The following is an 18,908-nucleotide window of genomic DNA, read 5'->3' on the forward strand; positions in this document are numbered from 1 at the left end:
CCAGCCCCATAACCCGATGCATTTACCCTAACTACCCCTCCCTGACACCAAGGGGCAATGTAGCACGGCCGATCCCGCACATCTTTCGGACTGTGGGAGGAAACCGGAGCACCCGGAGGAAACCCACGCAGACACGGGGAGAACGTGCAAACTCCACGCAGACAGTGACCAGAGGCCGGGAATCGAACCCGGGACCCTGGCGCTGTGAGGCAGCAGTGCTAACCCGCTGTGCCACCGTGCCGCCCTCTAGTTGCCCTTGAACTGAATGGCTCACTGCCATTATCAGAGGGCATTTGAGAGTCAACCACATTGGCTGTTGCTCTGGAGTCACATGTAGGCCAGACCGGGGTAAGGACGGCAGATTTCCTTCCCTAAAGGGAACCAGATGGGTTTTTCCGACAATGGGTCATCAGTAGATTCTTAATTCCAGATTTTTAAAAATTGAATTCAAATTCCACCATCTGCCGTGGCGGGATTCGAACCCGGGTCCCCCAGAATATTAGCCGAGTTTCTGGATTAGTAGTCCAGTGATAATACCACTAGGCCATCGCCACCCCAAAGTACATATACCTTAACAGCTAAGAATGCTGTTCCAACACCAATATTCTTACATACGGTTTCAGTTTCACACAGAAAATAAACATGCTCACCCAATACTGGATGTTGCAGCTTTCTAAACCCTGCTGTGGATGACTCCTTTGGATTTTGAGTTGAAAGCGCTGGGGCCTCCTTGGTCTTGGACTTTCAACTCACTTCAAGAGACTGAAGATGTGCAGGTTAGGTGGATTGGCTATGCTAAATTGCCCCTGTGTCCAAAGATGTGCAGGTTAGGTGGATTGGCCATGCTAAATTGCCCCTTAGTGTCCAAAGATGTGCAGGTTAGGTGGATTGGCCGTGCTAAATTGCCCCTTAGTGTCCAAAGATGTGCAGGTTAGGTGGATTGGCTATGCTAAATTGCCCCTTAGTGCCCAAAGATATGTAAGTTCGGTGGATTGGCCATGCTAAATTGTCCCTTAGTGTCCAAAGATGTGCAGGTTAGGGGGATTGGCCATGCTAAATTGCCCCTTAGTGTCCAAAGATGTGCAGGTTAGGTGGATTGGCCATGCTAAATTGTCCCTTAGTGTCCAAAGATGTGCAGGTTAGGGGGATTGGCCATGCTAAATTGCCCCTTAGTGTCCAAAGATATGTAAGTTCGGTGGATTGGCCATGCTAAATTGCCCCTTAGTGTCCAAAGATGTGCGGGTTAGGTGGATTGGCCATGCTAAATTGCCCCTTAGTGTCCAAAGATGTGCAGGTTAGGGGGATTGGCCATGCTAAATTGCCCCTTAGTGTCCAAAGATGTGCAGGTTAGGTGGATTGGCCATGCTAAATTGCCCTTAGTGTCCAAAGATGTGCGGGTTAGGTGGATTGGCCATGCTAAATTGCCCCTTAGTGTCCAAAGATGTGCAGGTTAGGTGGATTGGCCATGCTAAATTGCCCCTTAGTGTCCAAAGATGTGCAGGTTAGATGGATTGGCCATGCTAAATTGCCCTTAGTGTCCAAAGATGTGCGGGTTAGGTGGATTGGCCATGCTAAATTGCCCCTTAGTGTCCAAAGATGTGTCGGTTTGGTAGATTGGCCATGCTAAATTCCCCCTTAGTGTCCAAAGATGTGCAGGTTAGGTGGATTGGCCATGCTAAATTGCCCCTTAGTGTCCAAAGTTGTGTCGGTTTGGTAGATTGGCCATGCTAAATTCCCCCTTAGTGTCCAAAGATGTGCAGGTTAGGTGGATTGGCCGTGCTGAATTGTCCCTTAGTGTCCAAAGATGTGTAGGTTAGGTGGATTGGCCATGCTAAATTGCCCCTTAGTGTCCAAAGATGTGTAGGTTAGGTGGATTGGCCATGCTAAATTGCCCCTTAGTGTCCAAAGATGTGCAGGTTCGGTGGATTGGCCAAGTTAAATTGTCACGGGGGTGGGTGCAGAGGGCTACTTCTCCCCAGGACACCACAGGGCTGAATGTGATCTGATCATCCCCTCCTCCCAGCACCGTGTGGGGTTTATGACCCGGGGTCACCGGACAGCCCTGGGACGTAGAGAATCCTGGCCAAAACCAGCCCCTCCTCTCCCCGCGGCCTCAGGTTGGACGTTCGTCAAGTCAATGGTCACGGTGACTGCAACCTTGGGACAACCCCCTCCACGTTTGACTCACTCTGTTGAAGGTGCTGTCCGCGAGGGAGCGCAGGCAGGGCATTAAACGGCACTTTCCAATCAACCCGAGAGACAGAGAGAAGCAGCGAGAGCCTTTCCCCAGTCCAGACACAAGGTGGGCAACCGGGAATCCCAATACTCCCAACGGACAGCCCCGTCTTGTGACGGAAACACTGTACCGGCCCGCCAGGCATCAATGGACACTACTTTGGGACGGCCACGCTTCTCTCAAGACAAGACGCGGTTGACTCCAAGAAAGAAACTTAACAGAAGAGAAACAGCAGGCATTTAGACAGAGCCACAGGTCAAAAATAAAGCAGCAAACTTCCAACAAGAAATACCCCTCAGTATTACCGACCGCTCTGATGGAAAAAGGAACAGAATTTTGGTCAATACTTAGCAGATCAAGTGCAACTATTCGCTTTTATAAACACCTCCTAGACAGAGACCACACGGGCGCACGCCTCGACAGGCACGCACACACCTGTGCACACCTCGACAGGCACGCACACACCTGTGCACACCTCGACAGGCACGCACACACCTGTGCACACCTCGACAGGCACGCACACACCTGTGCACACCGAGACAGGCACGCACACACCTGTGCACACCGAGACAGGCACGCACACACCTGTGCACGCCGAGACAGGCACGCACACACCTGTGCACACCGAGACAGGCAGACACACCGAGATAGACACGCAGACGCGCACGCAGGCACGCCTAGACAGACACGCACGCAGGCACGCCTAGACGGACAGACACGCAGGCACGCCTAGACGGACACGCACGCAGGCACGCCTAGACGGACACGCACGCAGGCACGCCTAGACGGACACGCACGCAGGCACGTCTAGACGAACACACACGCAGGCACACCTCGACAGACACGCACGCAGGCACGCCTAGACAGACACGCACTCAGGCACGCCTAGACTTACACGCATGCAGGCACACCTCAACGAACACGCACGCCTAGACGAACACGCATGCAGGCACGCCTAGACGGACTTACACGCAGGCACGCCTAGACGGACACGCACGCAGGCACGCCTAGACGGACACACACACAGGCATGTTTAGACGGACACACACGCAGGCACGTCTAGACGGATACACACGCAGGCACGTCTCGACGGACACGCACGCAGGCATGTCTAGACGGACACGTACGCAGGAACGTCTAGACGGACACGCACGCAGGCACGTCTGGACGGACACGCACACAGGCACGTCTGGACGGACACGCACGCAGGCGCACCTCGACGGACACACACGCAGGCACGTATAGACGGACACACACGCAGGCACACCTAGACGGACACACACGCAGGCACGTCGAGACGGACACACACGCAGGCACGCCTAGACGGACACACACGCAGGCACGCCTAGACGGACACACACGCAGGCACGTCTAGACGGACACACACGCAGGCGCGCCTAGACTTACATGCGCGCAGGCACACCTCGACGAACACACCGCAGGCACGTCTAGTCAAACACGCACGCAGGCACGTCTAGACAGACACGCACGCAGGCATGTCTAGACGGACCCGCACACAGGTACGTATAGATGAACACGCACGCAGGCACGCCTAGACGAACACGCACGCAGGCACGCCTAGACGGACACACCCACAGGCACGCCTAGACGGACACACACGCAGGCACGCCTAGACGGACACACACGCAGGCACGCCTAGACGGACACACACGCAGGCACGGCTAGACTTACACGCACGCAGGCACGCCTAGACGAACATGCACGCAGGCACACCTAGACGGACACGCACGCAGGCACGCCTAGACGGACACGCACGCAGGCACACCTAGACCTACACGCACGCAGGCACGCCGAGACCTACATGCACGCAGGCACGCCTAGACTTACACGCATGCAGGCACGCCTAGACGGACACACCCACAGGCACGCCTAGACGAACACACACGCAGGCACGCCTAGACGGACACACACGCAGGCACGCCTAGACGGACACACACGCAGGCACGCCTAGACGGACATGCACGCAGGCACGGCTAGACTTACACGCACGCAGGCACGCCTAGACGAACATGCACGCAGGCACACCTAGACAGACACGCACGCAGGCAGGCCTAGACGGACACGCACGCAGGCACACCTCAATGAACACGCACGCAGGCACGCCGAGACGGATACGCACGCAGGCACACCTAGATGGACACGCACGCAAGCACGTCTAGACGAACATGCAGGCAGGCACGCCTAGACTTACACACACGCAGGCACACCTAGACGAACACGCACGCAGGCACGCCTAGACTTACACGCACGCAGGCACGCCGAGACCTACATGCACGCAGGCACGCCTAGACTTACACGCTCGCAGGCACACCTAGACGGACACACACGCAGGCACGTCGAGACGGACACACACGCAGGCACGCCTAGACGGACACACACGCAGGCACGCCTAGACGGACACACACGCAGGCACGTCTAGACGGACACACACGCAGGCGCGCCTAGACTTACATGCGCGCAGGCACACCTCGACGAACACACCGCAGGCACGTCTAGTCAAACACGCACGCAGGCACGTCTAGACAGACACGCACGCAGGCATGTCTAGACGGACCCGCACACAGGTACGTATAGATGAACACGCACGCAGGCACGCCTAGACGAACACGCACGCAGGCACGCCTAGACGGACACACCCACAGGCACGCCCAGACGGACACACACGCAGGCACGCCTAGACGGACACACACGCAGGCACGCCTAGACGGACACACACGCAGGCACGGCTAGACTTACACGCACGCAGGCACGCCTAGACGAACATGCACGCAGGCACACCTAGACGGACACGCACGCAGGCACGCCTAGACGGACACGCACGCAGGCACACCTAGACCTACACGCACGCAGGCACGCCGAGACCTACATGCACGCAGGCACGCCTAGACTTACACGCATGCAGGCACGCCTAGACGGACACACCCACAGGCACGCCTAGACGAACACACACGCAGGCACGCCTAGACGGACACACACGCAGGCACGCCTAGACGGACACACACGCAGGCACGCCTAGACGGACATGCACGCAGGCACGGCTAGACTTACACGCACGCAGGCACGCCTAGACGAACATGCACGCAGGCACACCTAGACAGACACGCACGCAGGCAGGCCTAGACGGACACGCACGCAGGCACACCTCAATGAACACGCACGCAGGCACGCCGAGACGGATACGCACGCAGGCACACCTAGATGGACACGCACGCAAGCACGTCTAGACGAACATGCAGGCAGGCACGCCTAGACTTACACACACGCAGGCACACCTAGACGAACACGCACGCAGGCACGCCTAGACTTACACGCACGCAGGCACGCCGAGACCTACATGCACGCAGGCACGCCTAGACTTACACGCTCGCAGGCACACCTAGACGGACACACACACAGGCACGCCTAGACGGACACACACGCAGGCACGCCTAGACGGACACACACGCAGGCACGCCTAGACGGACACACACGCAGGCACGCCTAGACGGACACACACGCAGGCGCGCCTAGACTTACACGCACTCAGGCATGCCGAGACCTACATGCACTCAGGAACGCCTAGACGGACACACACAGGCGCGCCTAGACTTACACACACGCAGGCGCACCTAGACTTACACGCACGCAGGCACACCTAGACGGACACACACGCAGGCGCGCCTAGACGGACACACACGCAGGCACACCTAGACGAACACGCATGCAGGCACGCCTAGACGAACACGCACGCCTAGACGGACACACACGCAGGCACGTCTAGACGGACACGCACGCAGGCACGCCTAGACTTACACGCATGCAGGCACACCTCGACAGACACGCACGCAGGCACGTCGAGATGGACACGCATGGAGGCGCGCCTAGACTTACATACACGCAGGCACGTCTAGACCTACACGCATGCAGGCACATCTCAACAGACACGCACGCAGGCACGCCTAGACGGACACGCACGCAGGCACACCTAGACGGACACGCACGCAGGCACGCCAAGACGGACACGCACGCAGGACGCCTAGACGGACACGCACGCAGGCACGCCTAGACGGACATGCAGCAGGCACGTCTAGACAAACACGCACGCAGGCACACCTCGACAGACACGCACGCAGGCACACCTCGACAGACACGCACGCAGGCACGCCTAGACTTACATGCATGCAGGCACACCTCAACGAACACGCACGCAGGCACGCCTAGACGGACATGCAGCAGGCACGTCTAGACAAACACGCACGCAGGCACACCTCGACAGACACGCACGCAGGCACACCTCGACAGACACGCACGCAGGCACGCCTAGACTTACATGCATGCAGGCACACCTCAACGAACACGCACGCAGGCACGCCTAGACAGACACGCATGCAGGCACGCCTAGACAGACACGCACGCAGGCACGCCTAGACAGACACGCACTCAGGCACGCCTAGACTTACATGCATGCAGGCACACCTCAACGAACACGCACGCCGAGATGAACACGCACGCAGGCACGCCTAGACGGACACACACGCAGGCACACCTAGACGAACACACACGCAGGCACACCTAGACGGACACGCACGCAGGCACGCCTAGACGGACGCACACGCAGGCACGCCTAGACGGACACGCACGCAGGCACACCTAGACGGACACGCACGCAGGCACGCCTAGACGGACGCACACGCAGGCACGTCTAGACGGACACGCACGCAGGCACGTCTAGATGGACACACACGCAGGCGCGTCTGGACGGACACACACGCAGGCGCGACTCGACAGACACTCACGCAGGCACACCTAGACGGACGCGCAAGCAGGCGCGCCTAGACTTGCACGCAGGCACACCTAGATGGACACACACGCAGGCACACCTAGACGGACACACACGCAGGCACACCTAGACGGACACACACGCAGGCACACCTAGACGGACACACACGCAGGCACACCTAGATGAACACGCATGCAGGCACGCCTAGACGAACACGCACGCAGGCACGCCTAGACAGACACACACGCAGGCCGTCTAGACGGACACACACGCAGGCACGCCTAGACTTACACGCACGCAGGCACACCTCGACGGACACACACGCAGGCACGCCTAGACAGACACACACGCAGGCACACCTAGATGAACACGCATGCAGGCACACCTAGACGAACACGCACGCAGGCACGCCTAGACGGACACACACGCAGGCACGTCTAGACGGACACACACGCAGGCACGCCTAGACTTACACGCACGCAGGCACACCTCGACGAACACGCACGCAGGCACGTCGAGACGGACACGCACGCAGGCACGCCTAGACTTACATGCACGCAGGCACGTCTAGACCTACACGCATGCAGGCACATCTCGATGGACACACACGCAGGCACGCCTAGACGGACACGCACGCAGGCACGCCTAGACTTACACGCATGCAGGCACAACTCGACTTACACGCACGCAGGCACGCCTAGACTTACACGCACGCAGGCACAACTCGACTTACACGCACGCAGGCACGCCTAGACGGACACACACGCAGGAACACCTAGACAAACACACACGCAGGAACACCTAGATGAACACGCACGCAGGCACGTCTAGACGAACACGCACGCAGGAACACCGAGACGAACACGCACGCAGGAACACCTAGACGAACACGCACGCAGGAACACCTAGACAAACACACACGCAGGAACACCTAGACGAACACGCACGCAGGAACACCTAGACGAACACGCGCGCAGGAACACCGAGACGAACACGCACGCAGGAACACCTAGACGAACACGCACGCAGGAACACCTAGACGAACACGCACGCAGGAACACCTAGACGAACACGCACGCAGGAACACCTAGACGAACACGCACGCAGGAACGCCTAGACGAACACACACGCAGGCACGCCTAGACGGACACACACGCAGGCACGTCTAGACGGACACACACGCAGGCACGCCTAGACTTACACGCACGCAGGCACACCTCGACGAACACGCACGCAGGCACGTCGAGACGGACACGCACGCAGGCACGCCCAGACTTACATGCACGCAGGCACGTCTAGACCTACACGCATGCAGGCACATCTCGATGGACACACACGCAGGCACGCCTAGACGGACACGCACGCAGGCACGCCTAGACGGACACGCACGCAGGCACGCCTAGGCGGACACGCACGCAGGAACAGCTAGACAAACACGCACGCAGGCACGCCTAGACGGACACACACGCAGGCACGCCTAGACGGACACACACGCAGGCACGTTTAGACGGACACACACGCAGGCACGCCTAGACTTACACGCACGCAGGCACACCTCGACGAACACGCACGCAGGCACATCGAGACGGACACGCACGCAGGCACGCCTAGACTTACATGCACGCAGGCACGTCTAGACCTACACGCATGCAGGCACATCTCGATGGACACACACGCAGGCACGCCTAGACGGACACACACGCAGGCACGCCTAGACGGACACGCACGCAGGCACGCCTAGACGGACACGCACGCAGGCACGCCTAGACGGACACGCACGCAGGCACGCCTAGGCGGACACGCACGCAGGAACAGCTAGACAAACACGCACGCAGGCACGCCTAGACGGACACACACGCAGGCACGTTTAGACGGACACACACGCAGGCACGCCTAGACTTACATGCACGCAGGCACACCTCGACGCACACGCACGCAGGCACGTCGAGACGGACACGCACGCAGGCACGCCTAGACTTACATGCACGCAGGCACGTCTAGACCTACACGCATGCAGGCACATCTCGATGGACACACGCAGGCACGCCTAGACGGACACGCACGCAGGCACACCTAGACGGACACGCACGCAGGCGCGCCCTAACTTACATGCACGCAGGCACGTCTAGACCTACACGCATGCAGGCACATCTCGATGGACACACACGCAGGCACGCCTAGACGGACACGCACGCAGGCACGTCTAGACGAACACGCACGCAGGCACGTCTAGACGAACACGCACGCAGGCACGTCTAGACGAACACGCACGCAGGCACGTCTAGACGAACACGCACGCAGGCACACCTAGACGAACACGCACGCAGGAACGCCTAGACGGACACGCACGCAGGCACGCCTAGACGAACATGCACGCAGGCACGCCTAGACGGACACACACGCAGGCACGCCTAGACTTACACGCACGCAGGCACACCTCGACGAACACGCACGCAGGCACGCCTAGACGGACACGCACGCAGGCACGCCTAGACTTACATGCACGCAGGCACGTCTAGACCTACACGCATGCAGGCACATCTCGATGGACACACACGCAGGCACGCCTAGACGGACACGCACGCAGGCACGCCTAGACTTACACGCATGCAGGCACAACTCGACTTACACGCACGCAGGCACGCCTAGACTTACACGCACGCAGGCACAACTCGACTTACACGCACGCAGGCACGCCTAGACGGACACACACGCAGGAACACCTAGACAAACACACACGCAGGAACACCTAGACGAACACGCACGCAGGCACGTCTAGACGAACACGCACGCAGGAACGCCTAGACGAACACGCACGCAGGAACGCCTAGACGGACACGCACGCAGGCACGCCCAGACGGACACGCACGCAGGCACGCCTAGACGGACACGCACGCCAGAACACCTAGACGAACACGCACACAGGAACACCTAGATGAACACGCACGCAGGCACGCCGAGACAAACACGCACGCAGGAACACCTAGACGAACACGCACGCAGGAACACCTAGACGAACACGCACGCAGGCACGCCTAGACGAACACGCACGCAGGCACGCCTAGACGAACACGCACGCAGGAACACCTAGACGAACACGCACGCAGGAACACCTAGACGAACACGCACGCAGGAACACCTAGACGAACACGCACGCAGGCACGCCTAGACGAACACGCACGCAGGAACACCTAGACGAACACGCACGCAGGAACACCTAGACGAACACGCACACAGGCACGCCTAGACGGACACGCACGCAGGCACGCCTAGACGAACACGCACGCAGGAACACCTAGACGAACACGCACGCAGGAACACCTAGACGAACACGCACGCAGGCACGCCTAGACGAACACGCACGCAGGAACACCTAGACGAACACGCACGCAGGAACACCTAGACGAACACGCACGCAGGCACGCCTAGATGAACACGCACGCAGGAACACCTAGACGAACACGCACGCAGGAACACCTAGACGGACACGCACGCAGGAACACCTCGACGAACACGCACGCAGGAACACCTAGACGGACACGCACGCAGGAACGCCTAGACGAACATGCACGCAGGCACACCTAGACGAACACGCACGCAGGCACGCCTAGACGAACACGCACGCAGGAACGCCTAGACGAACACGCACGCAGGAACGCCTAGACGAACACGCACGCAGGCACACCTAGACGAACACGCACGCAGGAACGCCGAGACGGACACGCACGCAGGAACACCTAGACGAACACGCACGCAGGAACGCCTAGACGAACATGCACGCAGGCACGCCTAGACGAACACGCACGCCTAGACGAACACGCATGCAGGAACGCCTAGACGAACACGCACGCAGGAACGCCTAGACGAACACGCACGCAGGAACGACTAGACGAACACGCACGCAGGCACGCCTAGACGAACACGCACGCAGGAACGCCTAGACGAACACGCACGCAGGCACACCTAGACGAACACGCACGCAGGCACGCCTAGACGAACACGCACGCAGGCACGCCTAGACGAACATGCACGCAGGAACACCTAGACGAACACGCACGCAGGAACACCTAGACGAACACGCACGCAGGAACGCCTAGACGAACATGCACGCAGGCACGCCTAGACGAACACGCACGCAGGAACGCCTAGACGAACATGCACGCAGGCACACCTGGACGAACACGCACGCAGGCACGCCTAGACGGACATGCACGCAGGCACGCCTAGACGGACACGCACGCCAGAACACCTAGACGAACACGCACACAGGAACACCTAGATGAACACGCACGCAGGAACACCTAGACGAACATGCACGCAGGCACGCCTAGACGAACACGCACGCAGGAACACCTAGACGAACACGCACGCAGGAACACCTAGACGAACACGCACGCAGGCGCGCCTAGACGAACACGCACGCAGGAACACCTAGATGGACACACACGCAGGCACGCCTAGACGAACACGCACGCAGGCACGCCTAGACGAACACGCACGCAGGCACACCTAGACGAACACGCACGCAGGAACACCTAGACGAACACGCACGCAGGAACACCTAGACGAACACGCACGCAGGCACGCCTAGACGAACACGCACGCAGGCACGCCTAGACGAACACGCACGCAGGCACACCTAGACGAACACGCACGCAGGCACACCTAGACGAACACGCACGCAGGCACACCGAGACGAACACGCACGCAGGCACACCGAGACGAACACGCACGCAGGCACACCTAGACGAACATGCACACAGGCACGTCTAGACGAACACGCACGCAGGCACATCTAGACGAACATGCACACAGGCACGTCTAGACGAACACGCACGCAGGCACATCTAGACGAACATGCACACAGGCACGTCTAGACGAACACGCACGCAGGCACACCTAGACGAACATGCACACAGGCACGTCTAGACGAACACGCACGCAGGCACACCTAGACGAACATGCACGCAGGCACGTCTAGACGAACACGCACGCAGGCACGTCTAGACGAACACGCACGCAGGCACGTCTAGACGGACACGCACGCAGGCACGCCGAGACGGACACGCACGCAGGCACGCCGAGACGGACACGCACACAGGCACATCTAGACGGACACGCACACAGGCATACCTAGACAGACGGGCGCACACGCAGGCACGCCTAGACAGACACGCCTAATCCTAGGGGTGGGGTAGCGAGACATGCAAAGGGACGGGGGGGGGGGGGGTGGAATAGCTGCTTCTTAGAAACAAAACCAACAAGAAAGCTGTCAACTCAGCAGTCCACTTGAACCACCCTGTCCAAGTATTTATTTATTTATTGTTTGTTGTTTTTTTTTACATTCCTTGTATAAAGCACCACAAACGCTGAAAATCCACACTCGCGCAGTGCCCTTCGGATTAGTCCAATGTCGCTCGGTGCTGTGTGTGTGTGTGTGTGTGTGTGTGTGTGTATGCGCGCGTAACCACATCAAAACTCAGAAAGTTGGCCTCCTGGCTTGTGGTTTCCCCCCCCCCCCCCCCTCTCTGGCTGTCTCTCTCTCTCCTCTCTCTCTCTCTCCCCTCGCTCTCTCTCCCCTCGCTCTCTCTCTCTCTCTCGCTTCTCCTTTCTCCGAGGGAACCCCCAAGCTCGCAATCCAAACTAAAGCACGCCCAAAGTTCCAGTTCTGGATTCAGTCTCTCTGTAAGTGCATTCTCTTCAAGCTCCGCATCCTTTTCCAAAACAGAAAAAAAAAAATTTTTTTTTCCTTTTTCTAAAAAAAAACAGTAACAGTGTTTTTGCAGATATACTTTCCCCCCAAAAAAAAGGAACTTTTGTTTTTTGTCCAATTTCAAGAAAACCTCCAGTTTCAGTCTATGTACAATGTCTAATAAAGTGCATGTTTTCTTAAGGTGCTTCATCCAATGAAGAACAGAAGTACCCAGAAGGTTCACCAAGAAAATTAAGTGAATTCCACACTTCTTGCTAGCAGAGGGAGCGGTGATCCGAGGATCCATCAGTGTGACCACCTGCCATGAAGCATGTTCCAGGTAAGGGTCAGTTAGGATTCAAAAGGCAGCTTTTAGGAATATCTTGCTTTCTTTTTTTTTTCTTCTTCTTTAAACCTCTCTTTTCGTTTGCTCGTGTGTTTAAAAAGTCGGTTAAAAGTCATCCATTGTCTCTATCTCGCCCATGTTCAGCCGCTCCGAAGAGGCGTTCACGGAAAAGCCTGTCGTTTCAGCGAAGGAAAGAAAGCGCAGGAATTAAATTCCATTCGGAAAACTGACAACCTCCTCCCTCCCCTCCCCTCCCTCCACACCCACCCCGCAAGACCCCCCCTGGAACGCAGCTCACGCTTACGAGGCAGCGCGGCGGCACAGTGGGTCAGCGCCGCTGCCTCTCGGCGACAGGGACCCGGGGGTTCGATTCCCGGCTCGGGTCACTGTCTGTGCGGAGTCTGCGCGTTCTCCCCGTGTCTGCGTGGGTTTCCTCCGGGTTGCTCCGGTTTCCTTCCACAGTCCCAAAGATGTGCTGGTTAGGGTGCTAAATTCTCCCTCAGGTGTTACCCTGAACAAACGCCGGAGTGTGGACGACTAGGGGATTTTCGCAGTAACTTCACTGCGGTGTTAATGTAAGCCTTACTTGTGACTAATAAATAAACTGTTTAAACTTTGATCATACCCTCTCCTAGATGAGGAATGGCTCCGCAGGCTGCACGGTGGCACAGTGGGTTAGCACTGCTGCCTCACAGCGCCAGGAACCTGGGTTCGATTCCCGACTTGGATCTCTGTCTGTGTGGAGTCTGCACGTTCTCTCCCCCCGTGTCTGCGTGGGTTTCCTCCGGGTGCTCCGGTTTCCTCCCACAGTCCGAAAGACGTGCTGGTTAGGTGCTAAATCCTCCCTCAGTGTCACCTGAACAGGCGCTGGAGTGTGGAGACTAGGGGATTTTTCCACAGTGACTTCATTGCAGTGTTAATGTGAGCCGACTTGTGACATTAACAAGCTAACTTCAACAGACTGCCCTCTGGTAACTAGTGTTTGACGATGTTGGGGGGCGGGGGGATTGCAGCGGTAGCTCTGACAGGTTGGTGGCGTCCACTTGACGCTTGCCAGGTGAGACGCTACCTGTGCGGGCTGCACCAGATTCTTCCTAGCCTTTCTGAGGGCCCCCTCCCCCAACTGTTGCCCTCCTGACTGACGTGAGCTCTGCAGGCAGTGCGGGGGAACTGGAATCAGAGGGTCTTCCTACACCCAGTAAAGCCGCCCCCCACACACCCCCGGACCAGGCAAGAAGGAATCTTAACCCCCCCCACCCCCCGAAAGCTAATTCCATAATTACCACCCCCTGCCCCCCCCAAGATGAAGGGGAAGGTGAGGGGGGAGGGTTAAGGTGGGACAGGGACTGGACTTCACAAAGAACAGCAAGAAGTCTCGCAACACCAGACTGGAGTCCAACAGGTTTATTTGGTGGGGCACAAGCTTTCGGAGTCTCGCTTCTTCTTCGGGTGAAGGAGCGGCGCTCCGAAAGCTCGTGCCACCAAATAAACCTGTTGGACTTGAGACTTCTTACCGTGCCCACCCCCCAGCCCAACGCCGGCATCTCCACAAAGAAGCCAGAGTCCCGTAAGGGGCCATTTCAGGACGATCCAGCTCCCCTGCTCCGTGAGGCCCATTTACGCCCAAGATGGACGTGTAGAGGCGGAGGCCAATCTCCTCTCTTGTTGTCTGGTGCGAGTCAACGATTGGATTCTGGGACAAAGGAGGAGTGCCGCACGGAATGAAGCTCTCCGCGACACGGGACCGGAATGTGTGTCTAGGGAATGCAGAGGAGTTGGGGGGGGGGGGGGGGAGGGATGACTGAAGAGATGGGCAACTACACAGAGCCGGGGGAGTGGGAGGGAGGGAGCGCCGAGTCCAGTAGGCTCCAGTTCCCTCCCTGTAGGCGGTGGGGACGGCAGTCAGAGCGGAGAGCGACTCTTACCCAGGATACTTGGATCAGCCCGTACCATCTTTTGCTTCTTTTTCTTTTTGCCCGCTTGCGAGCTCTCGTACGATGACTGCTGTGCGCTGGTGTGGTTCCCCTGGAATAGTGACTGAAGGCTGTTGGAACTGATCCCCCAGATGGAGTCCTGACACGAGAGAAACCAGCACACAATTAGCCTCTCGGAACCGCAGCCCCCCCCCGCTCCCCACAACTCCAAGGAGCAGCTTCACTCAGTCACTCGTGCGGTGCCCATCTCGCCACCGACTGCAGCGGCCCTGGAAGTGGCGGGGGGGGGGGTTATTGCAGACGGACAGGCAGCATCCCTTCACCGTCCCGGCTCCCGAGCCCTGTCGGAGGGTCGATGCTGTGGCGTGAGAACCTAGTCAGACGCCGACAGGGCAGCCAGTGGGCACCTTCAGCCAAGGATCGGTAGCATGGGCAGGGAAGGGGGGGGGGGGGGGGGGGGGGGGGGTGGATGCCAGGGAGAGGCAAGGGCAAAGCCAGCTACCCAATTCCCAAACCCACTGCTGGCAGGACGCACCAGTACTGTCCCAACACTCGGGGCAACAGTTAGGCATGCTCTCTCCCCACCCGTCCTGGCCCGACCAACCCCCAATCCAAGTTCTGGAATTAGGATCCTCAAGTCCAATTGAGGGGCAAACCCGGTTTGAACGTGCCAACGGTCGGTGCCCGTCGTCATTGGGTGCTGCTCATGGCACCCACGCTGGGAACCCCCCCCCACTGCCAAGTAAGATAGCGCGTTGGAGACCACTCTGAATACATCTCCCAACCTTCCAAACGGAGGGGGGGAGGAAAGCCAGTGGAAGCGCTTTTATTTTTGAGGGCTAATAGGCACAGTGGATAGCGCCGCTACCTCTCAGCGCCAGGGACCCGGGTTCGATTCCTGGCTTGGGTCACTGTCTGTGCGGAGTCTGCACATTCTCCCCGTGTCTGCGTGGGTTTCCTCCCACAGTCCAAAGATGTGGGGGTTAGATGGATTGGCCATGCCAAATTGCCCCTTGGTGTCCAAAGATGTGCAGGTTAGGTGGATTGGCCATGTTAAATTGCCCCTTAGTGTCCAAAGATGTGCAGGTTAGATGGATTGGCCATGCTAAATTGCCCCTTAGTGTCCAAAGATGTGCAGGTTAGATGGATTGGCCATGCTAAATTGCCCCTTAGTGTCCAAAGATGTGCAGGTTAGATGGATTGGCCATGCTAAATTGCCCCTTAGTGTCCAAAGATGTGCAGGTTAGGTGGATTGGCCATGCTAAATTGCCCCTTAGTGTCGGGGGACAAGATAGGGTAAATGAGGGGTTGCGGGAATAGGGCCTGGGTGGGATTGTGGTTGGTGCAAACTCGATGGGCCGAATGGGCTCCTTCTGTACTGTAGGGATTGTACAGACTAATGTGCATTACTGTCCGGTTCTCAGGCAGTGTCTAATGATGTCTCTGGTGTCTTAACCCAAGGTTGGGACGTTTTGCACCTAGCTTCAGGCAGTTAGCTGGATCGGTCACAACGCGACACTTAATGCCTTCATTGGGTCGCTTGCCGTCTGGTGGCCAAGCCCACACACAAACACACACACACCTTCATCACCTAGATTTGACAATCCCACCCCTGTCCGGCCAGCCTGTCCAATCGGCACAAACCCAAACCTCACGGCGAGCATTCTTCCATCCAGCCCGCCCGTCCTTACCAAGTTGCACTGACTCGCAAGGCACCCCCGCTTCCTCGCCACACCAGCTTTCAGTCCCCATGCACTGGAACAATTTCCTCCAGCCACCCTCCAGTGGCAGCCCAGCCTGAGTGCTGCCCTCCTCCCGTTCCAGGGCACCGTTCCTCACCCACTCCATGGTGGGGCTCCATTCTACCCATCATCACGGTGCTAGCTCTTTGGAACTCAGAAGCGCACCTCGTCACCCAGAATCATAGAATCCCTACAGTGCAGGAGGAGGCCATTCGGCCCATTGAGTGTGCACCGACCACAGTCCCTATCCCCATATCTTTACCCTAGCTGGTCCCCATGACACTAAGGGGCAATTTAGCATGGCCAACCCACCTAACCTGCACATCTTTTGGACTGTGGGAGGAAACCGGAGCACCCGGAGGAAACCCGCGCAGATACGGGTGAGAAAGTGCAAACTCCGCACAGTGACCCGAGCCGGGAATCGAACCCGGGTCCCTGGCACCGTGAGGCAGCAGTGCTAACCCACTGTGCTACCTCCGTCCTTTCCTTCCTCTGTTGCCTACGATCCCCTCCCAAATCCTTTCCAGTCGCTGCCTCCTTCTCACCTGCTCCTTTCCCCCTCTCCAATGGGACCATTCTCGGTGAAGCAGCTTGTACTGGCTTCACCCTCTTCCCCCACACATAGCCAATGTCCCAAAAACCTCCCTCGAACACACACCCCCCCCCCCAACCCCCTCAACTGTCAGGGGACGGGCGAGAGCGGGGTAGGTCACGCCAGGCGGCGACAAGTCATTCAGAACCAAACTCCTCACTCTTCCGTTTCTTTTCCCACAGCTCCTTGGGTTGGGTGGTCCCGCAGACCACCGCCACACCCAGTGACAGACCCAAGAGCCAGTGAAACACAACCCCCGGGGCCTGGCCGCTTGCTAACCACAGCAGCTACAAGATACATTGGAAGAAAAGATCCGTGCTGACCTGTAACCTGTCAGGCTGCAGAGTGAGGTTCCCAGTGAGACTTAAAAGTTCCTTCGTTAACTAAAGAGAAAAGGGAAAAAAACACCATCAATCCCGCAGGGAATCCGGATCCCAAACACAAGATGGTCCACTGCAGGCTACCGTGATTTGATTTATTGTCACATGTATTGGGATACAGTGAAAAGTATTGTTCCTTGCGCGCTATACAGACAAAGCATACCGTTCATAGAGTACATAGGGGAGAAGGATTTGATTTGATTTATTGTCACATGTATTGGGATACAGTGAAAAGTATTGTTTCTTCCACGCTGTACAGACAAAGCATACCGTTCATAGAGTACATAGGGGAGAAGGATTTGATTTATTATTGTCACATGTATTGGGATACAGTGAAAAGTATTGTTTCTTGCGCGCTATACAAAGCATACTGTTCATAGAGAAGGAAAGGAGAGAGTGCAGAATGTAGTGTTACAGTCATAGCTAGGGTGTAGAGAAAGATCAACTTAATGCGAGGTAGGTCCATTCAAAAGTCTGACAGCAGCAGGGAAGAAGCTGTTCTTGAGTCGGTTGGTACGTGACCTCAGACTTTTGTATCTTTTTCCCGATGGAAGAAGGTGGAAGAGAGAATGTCCGGGGTGCGTGGGGTCCTTGATTATGCCGGCTGCTTTTCCCGAGGCAGCGGGAAGTGTAGACGGAGTCAATGGATGGGAGGCTGGGTTTGCGTGATGGATAGGGCTGCATTCACAATTCATTTTTGTGACGGGCTGCTCGGAGGATAAGGGTTCATATTCACCAGGACAGGAAGGCCTTGAAACAAACTAACGGCAGAGACAGGAAAGGGGAGATCTCACCCGCACTCTCAGCCCACCCACACGGGGGAGATCTCTCCCGCACTCACAGCCTACCCACACGGGGGGGGGAGATCGCACTCTCAGCCGACCCACACGGGGGGGAGATCGCACTCACAGCCCACCCACACGGGGGGAGATCTCTCCCGCACTCTCAGCCTACCCACACGGGGGGGGGGGGGGGGGGAAGAGATCGCACTCTCAGCCTACCCACACGGGGGGGAGATCGCACTCACAGCCCACCCACATGGGGGGAGATCTCTCCCGCACTCACAGCCTACCCACACGGGGGGGGGGAGATCGCACTCAGCCTACCCACACGGGGGGAGATCGCACTCTCAGCCTACCCACACGGGGGGGGGGGGGGGGAGATCGCACTCTCAGCCCACCCACACGGGGGGGGGGAGATCGCACT

General features: G+C 57.9%; 1 protein-coding gene across 1 annotated transcript; it reads right to left on the bottom strand.

The window, feature by feature from the left end:
- Positions 1-12,289: 12,289 nt before the first annotated feature.
- LOC144490348 (GRB10-interacting GYF protein 2-like) lies at positions 12,290-17,705 on the bottom strand (the record flags this gene model as incomplete). Its single annotated transcript, XM_078208110.1, has 3 exons — positions 12,290-13,227; positions 14,980-15,127; positions 17,646-17,705. Coding segments are annotated over 3 exons (276 nt in total), but the record flags the coding sequence as incomplete, so codon positions are not given.
- Positions 17,706-18,908: the final 1,203 nt, after the last annotated feature.

Source organism: Mustelus asterias, unplaced genomic scaffold (assembly GCF_964213995.1).
Source record: "Mustelus asterias unplaced genomic scaffold, sMusAst1.hap1.1 HAP1_SCAFFOLD_3190, whole genome shotgun sequence".
In the NCBI taxonomy this organism is placed as follows: domain Eukaryota; kingdom Metazoa; phylum Chordata; class Chondrichthyes; order Carcharhiniformes; family Triakidae; genus Mustelus; species Mustelus asterias.